Here is a 26,470-nt window from a genome sequence, read left to right on the forward strand (position 1 = left end):
GGCGGTAATGCCTCGCAGTTCTTCAGCACTTTAGACAGAAACTTTGCAGAGAGGACTTTGTTACAATTATCACCGGCATTTCCGTAGGTATTATTGACATGTCCGCCCTGACTATAAAAAGCCACAATTTTTCCTGCGGCGCTTCTGCCGCAGGCAAATCACAGTGTTTATATCTAGAGATGAGCGAACACCATCCGATCGAATAGATATTCGATTGAATATCAGGCCATTTGATATATTCGATTACGATCAAATACCACAAGGCAAATGCAGTAAAAATTTGTATCCCCCTCCCACCTTCCCTGGCGCATTTTTTCACCAATAACAGCGCAGGGGAGGTGGGACAGGAACTACAACAACAGAGGAATCGAAAAAAAAATCGGAAAAAGGAATTGGAGGCCGAAATCAGGTGACTTGGTGACTCTCCTGAGTCGAATGGTGGGATCCCCTGAAATTAAGCATTTTTTTCCCATAGACTATAATGGGGTTCGATATTCGATCGAATAGTCAAATATTGAGCAGCTATTCGAAACAAATATCAAATATTTTACTGTTCACTCATCTTTATTTATATCCTGTAAGGTCCCAGCCTTTGATGTTTTTATTTTTTTTTTTCTGCTCACCCAATACAGTGTGACAGAGTTTTAGAAGAAATATTAATTTATTAAGTTTTTTTTTTTTTTTTTTTTTTAATATTACTCATATATACAGTATTGAAGCTGGCACAAGGGTAAGGGGTCTCACAACCAAGAAACATTGCCATGCAGCCTGCTCACGTCAAAAAAATTCCCTTTTTTGTAAGGGCTTTTTTTTTGGTTACCCAATTACAGCTATTTTTTTTTTTTTAAATTATAACAATCTTTATTTATTGAAAATTTTACAGGCAAAACAAGGCATCCATATGAATTATATTGGTATCATAAGGAAGTGCTGAAATAACTTATATGTTTTTATTTATTTATTTTATATGAGCTCTATGGAAAGGAGAGATGTTTTAAATTTTTACAATTTTTTTTTTTTACTTTTTCCATATTTTTATTATTATTATTATTATTATTATTATTATTATTATTATTATTATTATTATTATTTTTTTAAGAATTTAATTGAAACTTGATCCGGTCCTATAAGGTAACTTGAACATACTATCATCTACAATACTACAATGGGTTACTGTACTAAAAAATTAAATCAAACTTGCACAATTAGAAATGGAATAATTCTGTCAAAATCCCCCCAGAGTTTACCTTGGCAGGTCCCTGAATGAGAACTCTCTATAGACCTGAAACGAAAAGAACATCATTTGCCTTCTATTTCCCAAATGAAAACTCTTCTGACAAATACTTTTTCAGTCTCATCTAATCTTTACAGTTTTCAGTAAAAAAAAACAAAAAAAAAACTAAGCTGTTGCCTTGTATCATGTCATAGACATCAGTCACATTCTCTTAAAAAAAAAAAAAAAAATCACTGAAAATATAAGAAATTAACCCTTTCCGGCTGCAGATATTTTTCTAGTTTCATGTTTTACTCCCCGTCTTCCAAAAGCCTTTACATATTCATGTTTTCTGTTCACAGATCTGCATGACATGGTTGTCCTTTAGCGACATTGCGTTCTATTAATGGCTTTAGGATTGTTGCGTTCCATCAATGGGCTTCACTATCTGCTGCTGCTAACTGCTGCTCAGCTTCACCCACTAACTGGACTGTGCATGTCTGATGATTTCACACGGCGCCCAGAAGTGAAGACATGCACAGTCCAGTTAGTGGACAGAGCTGAGCAGCAGTTAGCAGCAGCAGATAGTGAAGCCCATTGATGGAAAGCAATGTCCCTAAAGTCATACTCATTTGTGTAGGGTTAAAAGGACAATTTTTAGAAGAATGCAGTTTTGAATAAGAAATACATAATTGTACAAAAAGTGCTGGAGTTTGTACAAACAAAGATACATATAAAGCTGCACTACGTTTACCATTGTTCTTAGATCCGTCACGTTGAAGTATGATAATATTAGATCAGAAGTGATCGGCCTCTTTATTCAGATCAATCCAAAACGAGCACTGGCCGGCTCATTTTGAGCTGATCAATGCCCGTTCACAAATACTTTTTAGTCTAATAGGACCTTTAGCCTTTTTGTACTTAAAGGGTATCTGAGGTTTTATCAGCAGTTGAAATATCTGCAAGGTCTTGCTGGGCATTCTGTTCTGTATAAGCCTAGATGATATTGCCAGGACGGGCCGGAGCCTCCGCTGTACCATGGAACCAATGCTTGAGTCTGAGGGGGTTCCAGTCTCCTCCTAACATCTGAACTGACATTTCTGGGATCAGTGGGGTCAGAGGCAGGCCAGAGGCTATTTAGGCCTCATTCTGGAGCCGACCAGCTGCTACTTACTCAGTATATTCTGGTGACAGCTCCCCCTGCACTATTGCTCCTGTCCTATTCCCTGTGTGCCCTCCTGTTGTTCCTGTGCATGACCTCGGCTTGCTTTTAAGACTACCTCTTCTTGATCTCTTGATTTGGCATCTTCCTGACCTCCTGTGCATGACCTTTGGCTTCCCTGAGCACTTCTGTCTAGCTCCTATTTTGACTACTCCACAACCTCCTGTGAATGACCCAGCGCTCTTGACTATGCATCTGCTTCTCCCTTCTGCTACCTTGAACCCTCCTGTGTACTGACTCGGCTTGATTGACTACATTTTTGTCTATCTCTGGAACCTGCATTGACCTCCTGTGTACCGACTTGGCCTGCATGACCTACGGTATTTCTGGCAAACCTCAGACTTCCACTCTCCGTGCTGACCAGCTCTTCTAATTATTCATCCACTGAGGATAGTGTTTCTGGGTTTTCTGGGTCCTCTATTGCTTGGGGTGTGCTGATTGTGCGGCGCTCTCTGGGTGGATTGCGGTTCTGGGTTCTGGAATTTACCAAGTCCAGCTCCACCATCAGGAACTCTGGTGAAGAACTTTGGGGCCTGGTTCCACTCTGGTTAGGAGAGCAATGTACACTCAGGACTGTTTTTGCCTCAGTATTTGGAATATTTGTATTCTGGTTGCCCATGACTTACTGGCCATTGTTGTCGCATCAAGTTCTTAATAGATATCCTATCAGTTTTCTGCTGATAATAGCTTCAATATGGCTGCAGCAACTTTTACATATGCCATAAGTAGTAGTGCCTCCACTGCCTTATTCATTACTGGTACTACTGGTTTATTTGCATATATATTTGCCTGCAGTAACTGTAACACAGCAAACACGTAGCTGAGAAAAGCCAAAGTAATTATAATATAGGAGATCCAAGAACACTGGACTCCAAATGCAGGTTGATGGTTGTCCATGATTCAGCTAAAAAGATCCTCGACACAGAAAAAGAGAAATCTTAGCACAGTAAAGAAAGCTGCTTGTTGTCTACGATTAATATCCCATCAGCAATGACACAAGCAGCTAGTCAGGAGTAGATAGATTCTCCTTATATTTAGCTCTCAGAATCTGCAGATTTCTGTGCAGGAAACAGGTGAAGAACAGGCACTTAAGGTGGTCAAAACTCTAAAGATTTGTTGGGCAACTACAGCCAATGCCATCTATGCCTGCTGGAAGGGCAATGTAACTATCCTCCACTCTATATTCTCTATGTAAGCAGACATGACAGACTGTTATGAATAGCAGGATATATTAAAAAAAAAACCTAAATAATAAATATCCTGTGGAGCCCACTGGGCTCTGAACCGCAGGGCACACTGGTGTGAGCAAGGCCCAGTAGTTAACTTCACCGCCGAGCTCTGTAGTTTGGTTATCTCATTCAATCCTGTTGAAATAACTAGTCATGTACAACATCAAAATATCCCTCTCCCCCCCTCCCAGCACCAGCTACCTTACCTTCTCTTCAGCATCATTTTCCCTCCAGATCTGCAGCATACATAGTCCTGCTCACCATGCAGCTGTGTTCAGGGGCTCGTACCCCTGGCTCTCCAGGATCCTCTAACCTGTGATAGGAGGGAGCATTCCTCTCTGGGTACTTAGTAAATGACCCTGGAAAGAGCAGGAATATGTATGCTGCAAGTCTTGAGGAATTATGATGCTGACAAGTAGGTATACAGCTACCATCCATAGGGAAAAGGAGTCAAAAGGCAAAGGTCACAGCAAATATTGATCAAATTTAGATTTCTTTTTTGTCCATTTAATTAATCTTGGTAATTAAAAAAATAAACTATTTAGACTTTTATTTTTGAATATATATTCACATCTAAATATTTTCTAGGTATAAATTTCTACATATTTTTCTAGGTATTTATCTTTTTGGCAACATTACATTAAAAATTAACAAACATTACAATTCTGAAGATTTTATTTCATATTCCTATTAAGCAGAGCAGTTTTTGTGTTCATTTCAGATCTGAACAGAATGATATAACATTTGGGGAAAAACACACAAGCTAAAAGTCCAGCACTGGAGGCCAGAACAGCAAATATCTCCACGGCCACAGTGTATTTGCCTTTGGTGCTCAGAAAGGCCGGAATCATGGCGATCCAGACACTACAGAATAGCAGCATGCTGAAGGTGATGTACTTGGCCTCATTAAAACTGTCTGGTAATGTCCTCACCATGAAAGCCAGAAGAAAGCTGACAGCGGCCAGGAGCCCCAAATATCCCAATACAGAATAGAAGCCAATAACAGACCCTTCATTACAGCGAATGATGATCTTTCCCTGATAAGACTGAGTGTCCAGGTCCTGGAAGGGAGGAGAGATTGACAACCAGAGGACACAGATAACAGCTTGTATAGATGAACCCAACAACACTATGGTATAGGGCAGTCTCACACCCAGATATTTCCTCCAGGAGCTTCCAGGTTTGGTGGATTTAAAAGCCACACAGACCATGATGGTCTTGGCGAGGAGCGAAGAGACGGCGACAGAGAAGAGGATTCCAAAAGTGGTCTCACGTAGTCTACAAGTTATATTGTCTGGACGGCCAAGAAACAAGAAGACAGAGAGGAAGCTGAGGATGATGGAGACCAGGAGGAGGTAACTCAGGTTCCGGTTATTGGCTTTAACTATGGGGGTGTCCCGATAAATAATAAATATTCCAAATATCAAAGTAGTGACAAGACAACCAATCAATGAGAGGAACGAAAAAACAGAAGCAATTGTGTCATTCTGATAAGAGATGAATTCTATGATTTTGGGATGACATCGGTCTCTCTTCTCATTCGGCCATTCATCACTTGGACATTTCATACAATTATCACTGTCTGAAAAATACAGTAACACAATATTGTCAGTGTTGGACTAAAATAAATAATATCCTGTGGAGCCCTCTGCACTCTGACTGCTAAGCATCCAAGTGTGAATACATGCTGGCAGTTAGTGTGACTGCCAGCTAAACAAAAGTAACTGGGTGCGCTCACAGAGCCACCTGTGCAGATCAGAGCAGCCGCTACAACAACTAAGACTGTCTAGCCAGAACTCCTGGTCTAGACAGAGACCCAGTGTGCTTTAGTTCCACCCAACCACCAATGCAGCTTAAGGGTGCATTCACACTACGTAAACGGCAGCTTATTCTGAATGTAAAACACGTTCAGAATAAGCGGCGTATAAAGCAGTTCCATTCATTTCTATGGGAGCCGGCATACGAGCGCTCCCCATAGAAATGAATGGGCTGCTTTTTTCACTACAAGCAGTCCCATTGAAGTAAATGGGAAGTGCCTGCGTGTACAGCTAGGCATGAGCAGAGCTTGCCGTACACGCCAGCACTTCCTATTCACTTCAATGGGAGTGCTCGTAGTGAAAAAGCAGCCCATTCATTTCTATGGGAAGCGCTCGTATGCCGGCTCCCATAGAAATGAATGGAACTGCTTTATACGCCACTTATTCTGAACGTGTTTTGCGTTCAGAATAAGCTGCCGTTTACGTAGTGTGAATGCACCCTAACTGCCAAACCAACCCAGTGTGAATACTGACTGAGAGTTTCACTAGCTAAAGCCTACTGAGATATCTCACTACTCCCACACAAGGCAGAATGTTACCCAACTACCAATGGCATTGCTATCTCAGGGAGCATATGCTAACTATGCCAACTAATATTTTGTTCAGGCTGGAACCCATTTACACACACACGTAATTTTGTTTTCAGATTTGATCTTAGAGTGTCGGGCATCCAGACCAGCCCCTTTATAAGATAAGATAAGATATTCCTTTAATAGTCCCACAATGGGGAAATTTCAGTGATACAGTTTCATAGATGGTACAGTAGTATATAACAAGAGAGCAACACATACAAGCTCATGGCAGATAGAGAAATCCTAGGAATCAGAGCAACTAAAAAAAGAAAGAAACACAGACACACTGCAGGATCATTTAGTTCTCTGTGCGGATTGATGATGATGATAATAATAATAATAATAATAATAATAATAATAATAATAATAATACTACAGCCAACTTGGTTGTAGGACACGAGGAGGGGGGTCACAGCATGTAGATATAACAAGCAAAATTTTTTGCAGAGGTGGGGGACATAGTCAGCTATTATGATAATGTGGTAGTTCTTGGTAGGTAGTGAGATCTCCTGCTCACAGCTGATAGTTCGGTATCTTGTATCAGCACTATTGTCCTTTTAACCACAAAAAAATGCCCCAAATGTCCTTTGTCACAAGCCCTCCTCCTCCTCCTCCTTACCACAGTGTTCTACTGCCCCAAGGAAGTCAGAGACCATCCAGGTATACATGGTGCTGCTCTCTTGCCAAGCTTCCGTAACTCCTGGGGTAGGTGGGTGATTGTAGGTTCCCAGGCTGTAGCAGAGTCCCACGTGTCCACAGTAATAAAAAGAAAGAAATACCAGTCAGCTGTAGCATCTTCACACATCAGCAACTGAAGCCAAAAATCATCTCCTTGAAGAAGAAGTCCACACTTCCATGTAGGTTTTCCTCCATGCCGCATGGTGAGCCATGCTGTCCTAGCTGGGGGGATGGTAACAGGCACATGTGGAAACCAGCTGAACCAGGTCTTGTCATTGTCCATGCTTTACAATGGAAAACAAAAGGAACAAAATACTCCACAGGGTCCTTCCATTCGATTTATAGTTGCTAATTCATAGTGCTAGATTGCCGAAATCTTGAAGATACAGAGAGAAAGAGTGAAAAAGGAAAGAAAAGTTTGCTCCCAGCTTGGAGCACTGCATCAAGGCAGCCAAGCCCCTCAGGGGGGCGGCGCCAAAAAGGCAAGGGGCAGTCACAAGCAAGCTGCCCACGCCCGTGCGTCCATTGGTCGACACCTACAGTCCTATGAAAAAGTTTGGGCACCCCTATTAATCTTAATCATTTTTTGTTCTAAATATTTTGGTGTTTGCAACAGCCATTTCAGTTTGATATATCTAATAACTGATGGACACAGTAATATTTCAGGATTGAAATGAGGTTTATTCTACTAACAGAAAATGTGCAATATGCATTAAACCAAAATTTGACCGGTGCAAAAGTATGGGCACCCTTATCATTTTATTGATTTGAATTCCCCTAACTACTTTTTACTGACTTACTGAAGCACAAAATTGGTTTTGTAACCTCAGTGAGCTTTGAACTTCATAGCCAGGTGTATCCAATCATAAGAAAAGGTATTTAAGGTGGCCAATTGCAAGTTGATCTCCTATTTGAATCTCCTCTGAAGAGTGGCATCATGGGCTACTCAAAACAACTCTCAAATGATCTGAAAACAAAGATTGTTCAACATAGTTGTTCAGGGGAAGGATACAAAACGTTATCTCAGAGATTTAACCTGTCAGTTTCCACTGTGAGGAACATAGTAAGGAAATGGAAGACCACAGGGACAGTTCTTGTTAAGCCCAGAAGTGGCAGGCCAAGAAAAATATCAGAAAGGCAGAGAAGAAGAATGGTGAGAACAGTCAAGGACAATCCACAGACCACCTCCAAAGAGCTGCAGCATCATCTTGCTGCAGATGGTGTCACTGTGCATCAGTCAACTATACAGCGCACTTTGCACAAATAGAAGCTGTATGGGAGAGTGATGAGAAAGAAGCCGTTTCTGCACGTACGCCACAAATAGAGTTGCCTGAGGTATGAAAAAGCACATTTGGACAAGGCAGCTTAATTTTGGAAACAAAAATTGAGTTGTTTGGTTATAAAAAAAGGCGTTATGCATGGCGTCCAAAAAGAAACAGCATTCCAAGAAAAACACATGCTACCCACTGTAAAATTTGGTGGAGGTTCCATCATGCTTTGGGGCTGTGTGGCCAATGCCGGCATCGGGAATCTTGTTAAAGTTGAGGGTCACATGGATTCCACTCAGTATCAGCAGATTCTTGAGAATAATGTTCAAGAATCAGTGACGAAGTTGAAGTTACGCCGGGGATGGATATTTCAGCAAGACAATGATCCAAAACACCGCTCCAAATCCTCAGGCATTCATGCAGAGGAACAATTACAATGTTCTGGAATGGCCATCCCAGTCCCCAGACCTGAATATCATTGAACATCTGTGGGATGATTTGAAGCGGGCTGTCCATGCTCGGCGACCATCTAACTTAACTGAACTTGAATTGTTTGTCCAAAATACCTTTATTCAGGATCCAGGAACTGATTAAAAGCTACAGGAAGCGACTAGAGGCTGTTATCTTTGCAAAAGGAGGATCTACTAAATATTAATGTCACTTTTCTGTTGAGGTGCCCATACTTTTGCACCGGTCAAATTTTGGTTTAATGCATATTGCACATTTTCTGTTAGTACAATAAACCTCATTTCAATCCTGAAATATTACTGTGTCCATCAGTTATTAGATATATCAAACTGAAATGGCTGTTGCAAACACCAAAATATTTAGAACTAAAAATGATTAAGATTAATAGGGGTGCCCAAACTTTTTCATAGGACTGTATGTCAGTCAAACAGTCGACCACGCCCGGCTGTTCCAAGGCAGATTAACCCTTGCAACCCTGGAATGTGCAGAGGAACAGGCAGCGATGCCCCTATCATGGCCGCAGCTACAGCACAATCCTAACAGTGGCTCACTTGGCACTTCACGGGCCTGGTGCAGCATGTGAGCGCCATTACCAGACCCTGCATCCTCTGTCAGAACTGTCTCTTACAGTGGCACTTTTCCAGCAGACCATGGACATTAAGCCTCCAGGGCTTCACTACCAGCACTTTTGTCTCTCCCTCCTTCTGGGGTTGACCCTAACTGTTCTTGGGATCTGTTACAGACTACTAGCGACTAGAGATGAGCGAACAGTGTTCTATCGAACACATGTTCGATCGGATATCAGGGTGTTCGCCATGTTCGAATCGAATCGAACACCGCGTGGTAAAGTGCGCCAAAATTCGATTCCCCTCCCACCTTCCCTGGCGCCTTTTTTGCACCAATAACAGCGCAGGGGAGGTGGGACAGGAACTACGACACCGGGGGCATTGAAAAAAATTGGAAAAAGTCATTGGCTGCCGAAATCAGGTGACCTCCATTTTAGACGAATAGTGGATTTCAGATCCGGGTCATATGAGAATGTGAACTTTGTGACTATGAGACAGGGATAGCTGTACAGGCAGGGATAGCTAGGGATAACCTTTATTTAGGGGGGAATGTTATTAAAAATAACTTTTTGGGGCTCTATCGGGTGTGTAATTGTGATTTTTGTGAGATAAACTTTTTCCCATAGGGATGCATTGGCCAGCGCTGATTGGCCGAATTCCGTACTCTGGCCAATCAGTGCTGGCCAATGCATTCTATTAGCTTGATGAAGCAGAGTGTGCAAAAGGGTTCAAGCGCACCCTCGGCTCTGATGTAGCAGAGCCGAGGCTGCACAAGGGTTCAAGCGCAACCTCGGCTCTGATGTAGGAGAGCCGAGGGTGCACTTGAACCCTTGTGCACCCTCGGCTCTGCTACATCAGAGCCGAGGGTGCGCTTGAACCCTTGTGCACACTCTGCTTCATCAAGCTAATAGAATGCATTGGCCAGCACTGATTGGCCAGAGTACGGAATTCGGCCAATCAGCGCTGGCTCTGCTGGAGGAGGCGGAGTCTAAGATCGCTCCACACCAGTCTCCATTCAGGTCCGACCTTAGACTCCGCCTCCTCCAGCAGAGCCAGCGCTGATTGGCCGAATTCTGTACTCTGGCCAATCAGCACTGGCTAATGCATTGTATTGGCGTGATGAAGCAGTGCTGAATGTGTGTGCTTAGCACACACATTCAGCTCTACTTCATCGGGCTAATAGAATGCATTGGCCAATCAGCGCTGGCCAATGCATTCTATTAGCATGAACTGAGTTTGCACAGGGGTTCTAGTGCACCCTCGGCTCTGCTACATCAGATTGCTACATCTGATGTAGCAGTGCCGAGTGTGCATCAGATGTGTAGTTGAGCAAAACTGGCTCAGCACTGCTAAGTCTCTGCATTCGCATAGGAATGCATTGGCCAGCCTTCGGCCAATCAGCGCTGGCTCTGCCGGAGGAGGCGGAGTCTAAGGTCGGACCTGAATGGAGACTGGTGTGGAGCGATCTTAGACTCCGCCTCCTCCAGCAGAGCCAGCGCTGATTGGTCGAGTTCTGTACTCTGGCCAATCAGCACTGGCCAATGCATTTCTATGGGGAAAAGTTAGCTTGCGAAAATCGCAAACTGACAGGGATTTCCATGAAATAAAGTGACTTTTATGCCCCCAGACATGCTTCCCCTGCTGTCCCAGTGTCATTCCAGGGTGTTGGTATCATTTCCTGGGGTGTCATAGTGGACTTGGTGACCCTCCAGACACGAATTTGGGTTTCCCCCTTAACGAGTTTATGTTCCCCATAGACTATAATGGGGTTCGAAACCCATTCAAACACTCGAACAGTGAGCGGCTGTTCGAATCGAATTTCGAACCTCGAACATTTTAGTGATCGCTCATCTCTACTAGCGACTAATTAGTAGCATGTGCCTCCACCATCTTAACAATTGCTGCATTGCACGGGAGGTAGCATCAGTGTGCCAAAGACTTATTGGTCCAGAAAGGTGTCCTGTGCTGGACTCATCTCCTACTCATTCCCAGCATAATTTCAGCTTTATTTAATGACCCTATAGGTTGGCATTCAGCTGTTTTTCACTGGACTCCAGTTTGCTTTCCTTTCCATCGATTGCAAGCATGGAATCTAACTCCACTGGACTCTAAGGGAGACACTATAGCGTGCTGCTCTCTGAAACCATTGCCGGAGAAGTGGCAGATAGTGGGCTGATTCTTTAAGTTGTCTTGTCCTCTGGACTCACCAACCTATGTCTTTTTCTCATATTTCACCTGTTTCAACTGTATACTCATCAGGAGAGCGATACTTAATAGCAGACTCACTACCAGCACTGCAGCCCACCACCAGGGCTGCAGGAATTGTGGTTTTCACTGCAGCTCTTTATTATTTTATGTACTACTCCACTCTGCTATTAAGTATCACTCTCCTGATGAACCTTTTTGAGGCGAAACTCGAGAGAGATAAATTAGAAATATGATGTATTGATAGACAACTGTAGCACTGTTAGATTGGCCAGGAATTAGCTGGGCTGCATGAATATGTTTTTTTTTTGTTTAGTCCTGCATATAAACAGGCCACTTGTGTTACTGACCCACAAGAGACACTATGGGTGTTGCCCCCATTGCAGTTAACCCTTAGCAATTAACCCTTTATTGGCCATATGGCTGGTTGTCTGGTTTTACATGGTGTGGTATTAGGAAGGGGTCACATGGAAAGGGGTTTCTTGACAGTTAAAATAATCCAGTGAAACCACCAACTGGATTCTAAACCCTTGAACTGACAGGAACCAACCCCCTCCTAAGTTATTTTCACTTATAGGGACCAGGTGGAATATAGGGTCCTGGGTGTGTATGTGTTTGTGTAGTGGGAATATTAAGAATGAATTTTAGCAAATTATTTAATAAAAGTTAGGTTTTAGCCATCAAGTAAGGGGTACCCTTTGTGATAGCAGTTGTATTTTGGTACCACCAACCCAGTGCATGTCCTATGTTACAGGAGATGAAGAGATGAGAGCGGTGGAATAGGCTTGTTTTATGAGGTAAAGGACAGAACTATAAGTTTTAAGCATGAATTTGAAGTGAAGGAAATCTGCAGGTCTACATGATTTTCTCCAGAGACGTTCAGCACTCCTGGAGCACTGCAGAAGAAGACGTGTCTGTGACGTGTGCCAGGGTTGCTGCCTCTTACGTTGCATTTTTCGAATGGAGGGAGGAGCCACCTCATCCAACTTTTAAGGGTTTCATTATAATGACTGGTGGCCAGATTGGGACAGGAGATTGAGGTGATGAGGGACAAAGAGGAACTAGAGTGAAATAGGAACTTGCCAGTGAAATAAGAACTTACAAGAGAACTTCTAAAGAAACCTGAGGCATTTTGGAGAAAGGTCTCGTGGCCTGATGAGGATAAAATAGAATGCTTTAGCCACAATATTCAAAGGTATGTTTGGAGAAAAAAAGGAACAGAATTTCAGGAAAAGAACATCTCTCCAACCATTAAGCATGGGGGAGGATCAATCTTGCTTTGGGGTTGTGTTGCAGCCAATGGCACGTGGAACATTTCATGAGCAGAGAGAAGAATGGATTCAATGAAATTTCAGCAAATTCTTGAAGCAAACATAACACTATCTGTAAAAAAGCTGAGACTGTAGTTAGGACTTTAATGTACTGTTCTGAGTACTATTTGCTGCTTGTATTGTATGTCCTGCACATTTTTGTCAATTTTTTGCTGGAAAATTCTTCAATGAAAATTTAAGTTGTTTAAAAAAAAATCCAAAAATGTCAACTTGAGTCAAATCCTATTGTTTTTATCTTACCACACAGCAATCAATATTGAAATCTGGAGAGAATAATAAGCAGAGGATTAGAGTAGATGAGTAAACATAACTGTTATTCACCTCTCCTGTGTCCAGTTGTCCCTTGCTATCCCCTTCATGCCTCTTCTGGCCTTGTGAACAATGTCAGTAACCACCAAAGACTGCTGAGACTTGTAACTGTGCCCGAATGGTCCTTTGTTCAATCACAGGCCTCAACATTGTCTGATGGCCACTGGCTGGAAAGGGCCCAAAGAAGATGAGAACATACATTAGACATTGTGACGTTGCCTTGGAGAGTTGATTACAGTTTGTTATGTTTACTCACCCCCCCCCCCCCCCCCTTATTATACTAAGAATTGCCAGAATATAATAATAGCAGTTCTGATTCAGATTAAACAAGTTCGGTCCAGAATGAAACATGAAATGAATCTTGTGAGGATCGCCCAACACTACTCCTGAGTATTGTTACATTTCTGCTTCTCTCTGCCAACCCTGAGTAAGAAGCTGCGATAACAGTCAGATCCCAGTCCTGAACATCTACATTGGCGCCCCGCGGTATCCCACCCCATTACCAGATTAGAACCACATGACCAGTTATCACTGGAAATTATATCATTATCATCATGACCTAAGGATCATGTACCAGTTATATTGGAGATCTCTCCTTCTGAGCATGGGACACAGTCATAGCAGCAGGTGTGAATTGTTTCTCTAGGTTTTTTCCTGCTTCCAGGTAAGCATCTTTCTGAGCAGCGAGACACCGGGACCTAAAGAAGAGAGAACAACTTGTAATGAAATGTTATAGCTGTAACAATCACAGTGAATTCAATGTTCTTTTTAATATAGATATATTTCACAGCCAAATGATCCGGACATCTTTCAGTCATTTTGTCGACCATGAACTATTCCATATACCAAAGTATTCTAGAGACAAATGTGAGGTCCTCTATCTAATCCAATAGCTAAAGATTGGCCAAAACTGGGTCATGTAACAGGACAATGATCCTGAGCACAGCAGCAAATCATCAGAAAAAAGAATTGGAGTGTAGCAAACCTATAGCACCCTATAGAAATGCTGTAGCCGGACCCTAAGGGTAAGTTCACACGGGGTTTTTTGGATCGGAACCTGAGGCAGTCCAAAAACTGGGTAGCCGCGACTGAAAGTCGGTGCATCCAGCCGCACACTCAGCTCCGGATTAGGCCTAATAAATGGGCCTAGTCCGGAGGAGGGTGTGTCTCGGCTCCGCCAGAAGAATGAGCATCTCGCTTCTTTTTTCTGGGATCCGTTTCCTGTGCAGCTCCCAGAAGAAGAGCCGACTGCGCATGCCCGCACTACAAGCAGACATGCGCAGTCGGCTCTGCCCAGACCCGATGCCTGGCAGAGTGAATTCAGAGCCAGAAGACGCTGCGGGGAAGCTGCATGGAGAAGACTTCTAAAGGTAGGAAAAGAACCAGCGTTGATTGGCCGGCTGTATAGCATTCGGCCAATCAATGCTGGTTCTGCATCAAACTTTTACATTTGAACAGCGAGTGGTACTCGATCGAGTACGAGTATTTCGAATACCGTAGTATTCGATCGAATACCTACTTGATCGAGTACTACTCGCTCATCTCTATTTATTACTATTGGTAGAGATTTGTCCTTCAAGATCTTTTTATACCAAAGTTGTTCTGAATGAACTGGAAGTGCCATTACTATGTTCTGAGGTCTTCTCTGATCCCAGAGTATAATAAATGGAGGCCGAGGGGTGTAAGGAAAATGCCAGTTATACTCACCTTGCCTCACCTCTCCTGGACATCTTTGTGGCGCCAGCAGTATTTCTGCCTCATCTTTAGGACTCTTGCTGGACACCTAGGTCAGGTAAGTCAAGGTGCATGAATTTCTTATGTTTGCTGTTTTTACTTATTATATTATGGGGTCCGAAGAGACCTTAGAGTATAAAAAGTTTTGTGGATGTGAAACCCAAAAATATTTTGTGTACAGATGAAACTTTTGAAAATTTTGGGTTGAATCCTTTTCTATATGAATTGGTTTGCCCATTGCTAATATTCACTTTTGCTATATTAACCATAACCCACCGTCCTAATAGAGAGATATGTGAATGGTTGTTAGGAATATCTGTTTATTAGATATTAATCTTTTGGTCACATTTTACCATAACATCTGAGAGTTTCATTTCCATCATCGGAGTTGTCTCTGATCATGGACACTGCTGTCAGGTCTGTGTAAAACAACAAAGAGCCACTGTCTATGGCGTCTGCTCAGTTCCTGTGTTCAGGTGCCAAAAATGAACTTTTACCACAAAAGCTGTGCTATGTAAGGGCTGACGTCCAGTATGTTGTGATGAACAAATATTGTATTATATTATGTATTGTACTACAAGAAGAAAAGTCAACAGAAAGAACCTACAATTTGTTCCTAACACTGTTACGAAGCCACAATGGAAGTGTGAACCTACTCCTAATAATTACTATAAGCTGCTGATAAATAATAGAGATGAGCGAACTCTAAAATGTTCGAGGTTCGAAATTCGATTCGAACAGCCGCTCACTGTTCGAGTGTTCGAATGGGTTTCGAACCCCATTATAGTCTATGGGGAACATAAACTCGTTAAGGGGGAAACCCAAATTCGTGTCTGGAGGGTCACCAAGTCCACTATGACACCCCAGGAAATGATACCAACACCCTGGAATGACACTGGGACAGCAGGGGAAGCATGTCTGGGGGCATAAAAGTCACTTATTTCATGGAAATCCCTGTCAGTTTGCGATTTTCGCAAGCTAACTTTTCCCCATAGAAATGCATTGGCCAGTGCTGATTGGCCAGAGTACGGAACTCGACCAATCAGCGCTGGCTCTGCTGGAGGAGGTGGAGTCTAAGATTGCTCCACACCAGTCTCCATTCAGGTCCGACCTTAGACTCCGCCTCCTCCGGCAGAGCCAGCGCTGATTGGCCGAAGGCTGGCCAATGCATTCCTATGCGAATGCAAAGACTTAGCAGTGCTGAGCCAGTTCTGCTCAACTACACGTCTGATGCACACTCGGCACTGCTACATCAGATGTAGCAATCTGATGTAGCAGAGCCGAGTATGCACTAGAACCCCTGTGCAAACTCAGTTCACGCTAATAGAATGCATTGGCCAGCGCTGATTGGCCAATGCATTCTATTAGCCCGATGAAGTAGAGCTGAATGTGTGTGCTAAGCAGAGCCAGCACTGATTGTCCGAATTCCGTACTCTGGCCAATCAGTGCTGGCCAATGCATTATCTTGGCGTGATGAAGCAGTGCTGAATGTGTGTGTTTAGCTTAACTACACCGGTGGAGTAGTTGAGCTAAGCACACAGATTCAGCTCTGCTTCAATCAGCGCTGGCCAATGCATTCTATTAGCTTGATGAAGCAGAGTGTGCACAAGGGTTCAAGCGCACCCTCGGCTCTGATGTAGCAGAGCCGAGGCTGCACAAGGGTTCAAGCGCACCCTCGGCTCTGATGTAGCAGAGCCGAGGGTGCACAAGGGTTCAAGTGCACCCTCGGCTTTGATGTAGCAGAGCCGAGGCTGCACAAGGGTTCAAGCGCACCCTCGGCTCTGATGTAGCAGAGCCGAGGGTGCACAAGGGTTCAAGTGCACCCTCGGCTCTGCTACATCAGAGCCGAGGGTGCGCTTGAACCCTTGTGCAGCCTCGGCTTTGCTACATCAGAGCCGAGGGTGCGCTTGAACCCTTGTGCACACTCTGCTTCATCAAGCTAATAGAATGCATTGGCCAGCGCTGATTGAAGCAGAGCTGAATCTGTGTGCTTAGCTCAACTACTCCACCGGTGTAATTGAGCTAAACACACACATTCAGCACTGCTTCATCACGCCAATAGAATGCATTGGCCAGCACTGATTGGCCAGAGTACGGAATTCGGACAATCAGCGCTGGCCAATGCATCCCTATGGGAAAAAGTTTATCTCACAAAAATCACAATTACACACCCGATAGAGCCCCAAAAAGTTATTTTTAATAACATTCCCCCCTAAATAAAGGTTATCCCTAGCTATCCCTGCCTGTACAGCTATCCCTGTCTCATAGTCACAAAGTTCACATTCTCATATGACCCGGATTTGAAATCCACTATTCGTCTAAAATGGAGGTCACCTGATTTCGGCAGCCAATGACTTTTTCCAATTTTTTTGCGCTGTTATTGGTGCAAAAAAGGCGCCAGGGAAGGTGGGAGGGGAATCGAATTTTGGCGCACTTTACCACGCGGTGTTCGATTCGATTCGAACATGGCGAACACCCTGATATCTGATCGAACATGTGTTCGATAGAACACTGTTCGCTCATCTCTAATAAATAATAATAATAATAATAATAATAATAATAATACAAACATATTTTTTTTACACTTTGTCAGGGTCTGGGGTTGCTAGGTGGGGTGGCATAGACGCAAAAGTCCAGTTTCTTTTAGTCCAAAACATAGGTAGAGTTTATTTTCACTCAAAAAGGTAGTGCAGCAACAAAAGGAAGCAATACAAAAATAAATCCCTGCCCGGCTAGGCTCTAACTAAACATAGAATAAGTTGCCTCACCTAGAATAACACAAATCAAAAGCCAGTAGAATCATTCAGGACACAGCTCCAAAAAAAATATGACCTCTCTCTTTGGCTCTCCAGCCAAGCTCTGTCCACATTCTGCTGCTGGAGCAACTTCATAAGCCTCCTTGACGAGAAGACTCTCTACAGCTGAGTCGCTGCCGGAACATCCCCAAAGTGTGGACTGGAGTTGTGTGGAATGACAGGTCCCACTACCAATCCTACCTGCCATTCCTAAAAATCCAGCCCAGTAACCAGAACTTTGAAATATCCCTCAGCAGACAATAGTTATCTGCTGAGAAATGTTCTTTCTGGAGTTTTCTCATCTCATCCAACTTAGTAGTCTAGGTGAGATGTGCACCCCCTCCATTACCTGACCAGCCATCGACTTATAACTTTTACATTTCTTAATCAGGTTGAAGAATTTTCTCGACAAAGCTCATATTAAACGTAAATGTAATTCCCACCCTCTACCTTTCCCATATGTTTCCATGTTATCGCTTGGTCATCCACGTGAAGCTGTTGTCCATCTACTGCCCTTGGAGTAAAGTTTCCAACATGAACATCTAGCGTAGTTACTTTATCTTTATAGAACCAGTTTATTATCTTATATGAGTGGACAGTCTCTCCATATTCATCAAAGTAAGGAGCAGAGTTCAGGGAGTCCTGTGACTGCTTCATCAAGGTAAGGAAGTGATGTAACTGGAAGGAAGAAGAAAGATCTCATGACTAGAGATGAGCGAACACTAAAATGTTCGAGGTTCGAAATTCGATTCGAACAGCCGCTCACTGTTCGAGTGTTCGAATGGGTTTCGAACCCCATTATAGTCTATGGGGAACATAAACTCGTTAAGGGGGAAACCCAAATTCGTGTCTGGAGGGTCACCAAGTCCACTATGACACCCCAGGAAATGATACCAACACCCTGGAATGACACTGGGACAGCAGGGGAAGCATGTCTGGGGGCATAAAAGTCACTTTATTTCATGGAAATCCCTGTCAGTTTGCGATTTTCGCAAGCTAACTTTTCCCCATAGAAATGCATTGGCCAGTGCTGATTGGCCAGAGTACGGAACTCGACCAATCAGCGCTGGCTCTGCTGGAGGAGGCGGAGTCTAAGATAGCTCCACACCAGTCTCCATTCAGGTCCGACCTTAGACTCCGCCTCCTCCGGCAGAGCCAGCGCTGATTGGCCGAAGGCTGGCCAATGCATTCCTATGCGAATGCAGACTTAGCAGTGCTGAGTCAGTTTTGCTCAACTACACATCTGATGCACACTCGGCACTGCTACATCAGATGTAGCAATCTGATGTAGCAGAGCCGAGGGTGCACTAGAACCCCTGTGCAAACTCAGTTCACGCTAATAGAATGCATTGGCCAGCGCTGATTGGCCAATGCATTCTATTAGCCCGATGAAGTAGAGCTGAATGTGTGTGCTAAGCACACACATTCAGCACTGCTTCATCAAGCCAATACAATGCATTAGCCAGTGCTGATTGGCCAGAGTACGGAATTCGGCCAATCAGCGCTGGCCAATGCATTCTATTAGCCCGATGAAGTAGAGCTGAATGTGTGTGCTAAGCACACACATTCAGCACTGCTTCATCAAGCCAATACAATGCATTAGCCAGTGCTGATTGGCCAGAGTACGGAATTCGGCCAATCAGCGCTGGCTCTGCTGGAGGAGGCGGAGTCTAAGGTCGGACCTGAATGGAGACTGGTGTGGAGCGATCTTAGACTCCGCCTCCTCCAGCAGAGCCAGCGCTGATTGGCCGAATTCCGTACTCTGGCCAATCAGCACTGGCTAATGCATTGTATTGGCGTGATGAAGCAGTGCTGAATGTGTGTGCTTAGCACACACATTCAGCTCTACTTCATCGGGCTAATAGAATGCATTGGCCAGCGCTGATTGGCCGAATTCCGTACTCTGGCCAATCAGTGCTGGCCAATGCATTCTATTAGCTTGATGAAGCAGAGTGTGCACAAGGGTTCAAGCGCACCCTCGGCTCTGATGTAGCAGAGCCGAGGCTGCACAAGGGTTCAAGCGCACCCTCGGCTCTGATGTAGGAGAGCCGAGGGTGCACTTGAACCCTTGTGCAGCCTCGGCTCTGCTACATCAGAGCCGAGGGTGCGCTTGAACCCTTGTGCACACTCTGCTTCATCAAGCTAATAGAATGCATTGGCCAGCGCTGATTGGCCAATGTATTCTATTAGCCTGATGAAGTAGAGCTGAATGTGTGTGCTAAGCACACACATTCAGCTCTACTTCATCGGGCTAATAGAATGCATTGGCCAGCGCTGATTGGCCAGAGTACGGAACTCGACCAATCAGCGCTGGCTCTGCTGGAGGAGGCGGAGTCTAAGATCGCTCCACACCAGTCTCCATTCAGGTCCGACCTTAGACTCCGCCTCCTCCAGCAGAGCCAGCGCTGATTGGCCGAATTCCGTACTCTGGCCAATCAGCACTGGCTAATGCATTGTATTGGCGTGATGAAGCAGTGCTGAATGTGTGTGCTTAGCACACACATTCAGCTCTACTTCATCGGGCTAATAGAATGCATTGGCCAATCAGCGCTGGCCAATGCATTCTATTAGCGTGAACTGAGTTTGCACAGGGGTTCTAGTGCACCCTCGGCTCTGCTACATCAGATTGCTACATCTGATGTAGCAGTGCCGAGTGTGCATCAGATGTGTAGTTGAGCAAAACTGACTCAGCACTGCTAAGTCTCTGCATTCGCATAGGAATGCATTGGCCAGCCTTCGGCCAATCAGCGCTGGCTCTGCCGGAGGAGGCGGAGTCTAAGGTCGGACCTGAATGGAGACTGGTGTGGAGCGATCTTAGACTCCGCCTCCTCCAGCAGAGCCAGCGCTGATTGGTCGAGTTCCGTACTCTGGCCAATCAGCGCTGGCCAATGCATTCTATTAGCCCGATGAAGTAGAGCTGAATGTGTGTGCTTAGCACACACATTCAGCTCTACTTCATCAGGCTAATAGAATACATTGGCCAATCAGCGCTGGCCAATGCATTCTATTAGCTTGATGAAGCAGAGTGTGCACAAGGGTTCAAGCGCACCCTCGGCTCTGATGTAGCAGAGCTGAGGGTGCACAAGGGTTCAAGTGCACCCTCGGCTCTCCTACATCAGAGCCGAGGGTGCGCTTGAACCCTTGTGCAGCCTCGGCTCTGCTACATCAGAGCCGAGGGTGCGCTTGAACCCTTGTGCACACTCTGCTTCATCAAGCTAATAGAATGCATTGGCCAGCACTGATTGGCCAGAGTACGGAATTCGGCCAATCAGCGCTGGCCAATGCATCCCTATGGGAAAAAGTTTATCTCACAAAAATCACAATTACACACCCGATAGAGCCCCAAAAAGTTATTTTTAATAACATTCCCCCCTAAATAAAGGTTATCCCTAGCTATCCCTGCCTGTACAGCTATCCCTGTCTCATAGTCACAAAGTTCACATTCTCATATGACCCGGATTTGAAATCCACTATTCGTCTAAAATGGAGGTCACCTGATTTCGGCAGCCAATGACTTTTTCCAATTTTTTTCAATGCCCCCAGTGTCGTAGTTCCTGTCCCACCTCCCCTGCGCTGTTATTGGTGCAAAAAAGGCGCCAGGGAAGGTGGGAGGGGAATCGAATTTTGGCGCACTTTACCACGTGGTGTTCGATTCGATTCGAACATGGCGAACACCCTGATATCCGATCGAACATGTGTTCGATAGAACACTGTTCGCTCATCTCTACTCATGACATATCTGTATGGATCGTACTGACCTGGATAAGAGCTGCGTACACATGTGCTAATAAAAGGGTCTATTAAAAACACAGTTAGAAGTTTACCAAGTAACTAAAGAAATAGTGTAAAAGGTTGTGCCCCTTCTTTTCTTTCCTCTGTGTGTTCTCTATTAGCAGGACAGAGAGGATTACATGACTCAGGACTCGTTCACATCTGCGCCCAGGAGTCCGTTTTGCAGGTTTCCGTTTCCTCCACAAAACAGAGCAGGAGACAGAAAGCTACAGGACTCTTTCAAACCCACTTATTTGAATGGGTTTGAAAGATGTCCGACCATGAGCGCCGGTGAGCATTTTATGCTCACCGCGGCGAAACATTTTTTTTTTTTTAAACGGACACAGAGTCGGACATACAGTACCAGGGGTGAACCTGGGCTTTCTGGTGCCTGAAGCGGTGTCAGAAAGCCGCCCCCCGGAGGAGGGGCAGAGCTGAGGGGGTGTGGGGGTGGGTGGGGTCGCAATAAAGGGGCGGGGCCGAACGGAAGGGGTGGGGTCGAGCGGAAAGGGGGGCGTGGCCGAGCAGAGCGAGCGGCGTTCGCAGGCAGGGAGAGGACCTGTTCTCTGCCTAAGTGTGAGGGGCAGCCGCTGGAGCAGCGCTACGTCCAGCAGGGCTGCCCCAATACACCGCTCGCTTCCCATGTCGGGCTGCAGACACGGTAATGCTAAGCCAGTCCAGGACAGCTTGTCCTGGACTGGCTTAGGTCAGCAAAAATGCTGCCCTCCCGAGGCCCTGGCATAGCGCCGCCTGAAGCGGTCGCTTTAGGTTGCCTCATGGGAGGTGTGGCGCTGTACAGTACTCTGTGCCAGGTTTAACCCCTTCCCGACATGCGCCGTAATAGTACGGCGCATGTCGGGTCTGTAATTATGGTGACTGCCCGGGAGGCGGGCGGCCGCCATAGCCGCCGGGTGTCTACTGCTTTAAGCAGTAGACATCCGGCTCTAATGCCTCCGATCGGTCCCCGGACCGATCGGAGGCATTAACCCCTCCGGCGCCGCAGTCAAAGGCGCTGGAGGCGCCATTTTCCCGGCGCCGCATGGGCGCTGCCATTTTGCCCGGGATCACCGGCTCCTGGAGCATGCTCCAGGGCCGACATCATGTTGCCATGACAGCCGGGAGCCTGTACAAGGCTCCCAGGCTTGTCTGCAAATTGTCTCTTTTGCAGGCTGGTCTATGCAGCCTGCAAAAGAGAGGATGATTTTTTGCAATGCATTGCAATGCATTAGCATTGTAATGCATTGCATTAGTGATCAGACCCCCTGGGGTTCAACACCCCTAGGGGGTCTAATAAATGCAAAAAAAAAAAAATTTTTAAAAAGTAAAAAAATTTGAATAAAAAGTGATAAAAGCAATAACATTTCCTGAAAATGGTAGAACTAAAAAGTACACCCAGCCCCGCAAAAAAAAGACGCCCTATACATCCCCGTACACGGACGTATAAAAAAGTTACGGCCGTCGGAATATGGCGACTTTTAGAAAAAAAATTTTTTAACACAGTTTTGGATTTTTTTTAAGGGGTCAAAATTTAAATAAAACCATATAAATTTGGTATCCCTGGAACCGTACCGAAACACAGAATACAGGGGACATGTCATTTTGGCTGCACAGTGAACGCCATAAAACCAAAGCTCGTAAGAAAGTCGCAGAAATGCATTTTTCTTCAAATCCACCCCATTCTGAATATTTTTCCTGCTTCCCAGTACATTATATAGAATAATTAATGGTAGCATCATGAAGAAAAATTTGTCCTGCAAAAATTAAGACCTCATATGGCTCTGGGAGCAGAGAAATAAAAAAGTTATGGGGTTTAGAAGGAGGGGAGTCAAAAACGAAAAACGAAAATCAAAAAATGCCATCGGCGGGAAGAGGTGAAAAAAAAACGGTTTCGCCGCAGAGAGCATAAAATGCTCACCAGCGCACATGGCCGGACTCGGCATGACAGGTTTCCGTCTGATAGAAACCTGAGAACAGAGACCTGAACACTGGTGTGAACCCAGCGTAGTCAAGCTGGTGACTTAAAGGGAGTGTGTCAGCAGGGAAATGATGATACACCAGCCCCAGAATCTAATAGTGGACTGTAACACAGGTGCTCTTATACTTTTATGTTAATTTTTCCTTTATTTCCACAATAATAATGTTTTTCCTAATATGCAAATTATCTTGAAGTGCTTTAGAGTCATGGCAGAGCAGGTATTGGCTCTGTCTCTATTCCTGCCTCTCTGCATAAAACCTTCCCAGCTTGGCACCTTACAGTTGATTGACATCTTCTCTGCCTTCCTTCCTCAAGACTGAGAAACTCCCAGTCTGTCATGTTGGATCTGTACTGCCCATGTCGGCTTGCTTCAAAGAACACCTAATTTACCTAGCTTCACACAGGAGGGCGGAGTCACAATGTCATTGAAGAGTGCCAAAGACCGCACGGAGTCATGCCAGAGCACAGGAGAGGTAAGTAGCTACTATACATTATTATAGAGTGTGAAGAGGGCACTATGGGGCATACAAAAATTGTGGGGGGGGTCCACTATGGGACATTATACTCTGTGCAGGGACCACTATGTGACATTATACTGTGTACAGGGGTGGTATGGGACATTATACTGTGTACATGGGTGGTATGGGACATTATACTGTGTTCAGGGGTGGTATGGGACATTATACTGTGTACAGGGGTGGTATGGGATATTATACTGTGTGCAGGGGTGGTATGGGACATTATACTGTGTGCAGGGGTGGTATGGGACATTATACTGTGTACAGGGGTGGTATGGGACATTATACTGTGTACAGGGGTGGTATGGGACATTATACTGTGTACAGGGGTGGTATGGGACATTATACTGTGTACAGGGGTGGTATGGGACATTATACTGTGTACAGGGGTGGTATGGGACATAATACTGTGTACAGGGGTGGTATGGGACATTATACTGTGTACAGGGGTGGTATGGGACATTATACTGTGTACAGGGGTGGTATGGGACATTATACTGTGTACAGGGGTGGTATGGGACATTATACTGTGTGCAGGGGTGGTATGGGACATTATACTGTGTACAGGGGTGGTATGGGACATTATACTGTGTACAGGGGTGGTATGGGACATTATACTGTGTACAGGGGTGGTATGGGATATTATACTGTGTGCAGGGGTGGTATGGGACATTATACTGTGTGCAGGGGTGGTATGGGACATTATACTGTGTGCAGGGGTGGTATGGGACATTATACTGTGTACAGGGACCACTATGTGACATTATACTGTGTGCAGGGGTGGTATGGGACATTATACTGTGTACATGGGTGGTATGGGATATTATACTGTGTGCAGGGGTGGTATGGGACATTATACTGTGTACAGGGGTGGTATGGGATATACTGTGTGCAGGGGTGGTATGGGACATTATACTGTGTACAGGGGTGGTATGGGACATTATACTGTGTGCAGGGGTGGTATGGGATATTATACTGTGTGCGGGGACTACTATGGGAAATTATACTATGTACAGGGGCTACTATGGGACATAATACTGTTTAGATGGGCCGCCATGGGACGTCATACTGTGTGGAGGAGCCACTATGGAGCACTATACTGCATGGAGGGGCTATTATGTGACATTATACTGTGTGGGGGTCCCCAAGTCAAAAGTTTACTATGAGTCCCAGTCTTAGTGGGACTTATAGTGCTAGTTATGCCCCTGGCTGTTGGGAATGAGCTGACAAAGCTAGGTGTTCTTGCACTTTGGGTACCTAAACAGGACCAGGAAGCTTCATATAGAAGATCTTGAATGGACTTGTCAATCACTTTTATAGATGACTGGTGATAGCAGAGATAGTAGCCCACGGCTCTGAGATTGTGTTTCAGATAAAACCAGTTTCTCACCTTTGTCACATGATGTCTCAGTCTACGTATTATTTGGTGCTTGTTGTATTTATCACTGAGAGATAAGAACATATGATGAAGAGCTTGTGCCATGACCTCCACACTGTAATACAATCTAGGAGTCACCCCCGAAGACAGGAAGAATCTCAGACTTGGAAAAACAAAGGTTAAAGCAGTATTGTTTTTACTATGTATGAAAGCGAATGAAGTGAAGGAATCATCCTGATCATGTCCTGATATGGCTTCTAATACTTGCAAGTACTGGTGAACATGAGGTGTAATAGAGAGATTCTTGTAATTTTTCACAAATTCTTTGACTCCAGGAATCGGTGGTGATAAATAGTCTACAGCTAAACTTCCATTAAATTGTATATAATGATGTTCTGTAATGACGGAACACGAGGCCCAAGAAGGAGGAAGAATTAATGTTGTCTTATTAGATATTGCTTCGCGCAATACAATATAACTAGTTATATAATCATCATATGTCCCACATAGTATAATGATACTGACTCCAGAATGGTGTATTATGTTGGAAATATTTTTATCATAATCAACACTTTTTTCCATAACTTTTATAGTGAAAGCCGCACAGATCCCATATTGTTTCATGTACTTTGTTAGTATTTGTAGTTCATTCTCTCCAGCGTCATTGTTTGATACTAAAATCCCCACCCAGGTCCAGCCAAAGTGCTTCAATAGTTTGGCTATTACCATATTGTGGATGTGGTTGTTATGTACTGCTCGGAAAACATGTGGATAGAGGCGTCTATCGGTCAGTGAGTAGTCTGTAGCTCCGTAGCTGATCTGTAAGACAGGAAAGTTATTACTCCCCAAATTTGATAGAAAAAGTGAAACTGGCAAATAAATTTCAGTGCCCCAGATGTCATCAAGATGAAATGGAATTGGCAATTTTAGGGGGCACGTAACGCCAGCGTGTATCACAGCCGTACATGCCGGCGTTACAGCAGGGCTGCCGAACACTTCCCATTCATTTCTATGGGAGCCGGCATGCGAGCGCTCCCCATAGAAATGAATGGGCTGCTTCTTTCACTGCGAGCAGTCCCATTGAAGTGAATGGGAAGTGCCGGCGTATACGGCAAGCTCTGCTCATGCCGAGCCGTACACGCCGGCACTTCCCACTTCACATTGCGTTTTTGGCCTCCCTTGCTGGGATACATTGGTAACCAGTCACAATCAGCTACCCACTTATCCCCGCACGGAGAACTGCAGGCCCCCCTTTTTTTTTAATGGCCAGTTCTTCGTGCAGGGATAAGTTGACAGCTGATTCTGCCTGGTTACCAACGTATCCCGGCAAGGGAGGCCAAAAACACAATGTGAATAAGCCCTGAGGATTTATTAGGAGGGCTCTTATAGATGGTGTTGGCTCCCTATAGGCGCTGTCACAT

At 44.7% G+C, this 26,470-nt stretch overlaps 1 protein-coding gene across 1 annotated transcript; it reads right to left on the reverse strand.

Moving 5' to 3' along the window:
* Positions 1-4,338: 4,338 nt before the first annotated feature.
* On the reverse strand, positions 4,339-23,492 carry LOC142185336 (vomeronasal type-2 receptor 26-like). Its single transcript, XM_075260759.1, has 4 exons — positions 23,433-23,492; positions 17,858-18,085; positions 13,453-13,576; positions 4,339-5,246 (listed from the first exon to the last, which is right to left on the reverse strand). Exons 1-4 carry the CDS (start codon positions 23,490-23,492, stop codon positions 4,339-4,341), a joined length of 1,320 nt encoding a protein of 439 aa, XP_075116860.1.
* Positions 23,493-26,470: the final 2,978 nt, after the last annotated feature.

The sequence above is a fragment of the Leptodactylus fuscus genome, chromosome 1 (assembly GCF_031893055.1).
Source record: "Leptodactylus fuscus isolate aLepFus1 chromosome 1, aLepFus1.hap2, whole genome shotgun sequence".
Lineage (NCBI taxonomy): Eukaryota > Metazoa > Chordata > Amphibia > Anura > Leptodactylidae > Leptodactylus > Leptodactylus fuscus.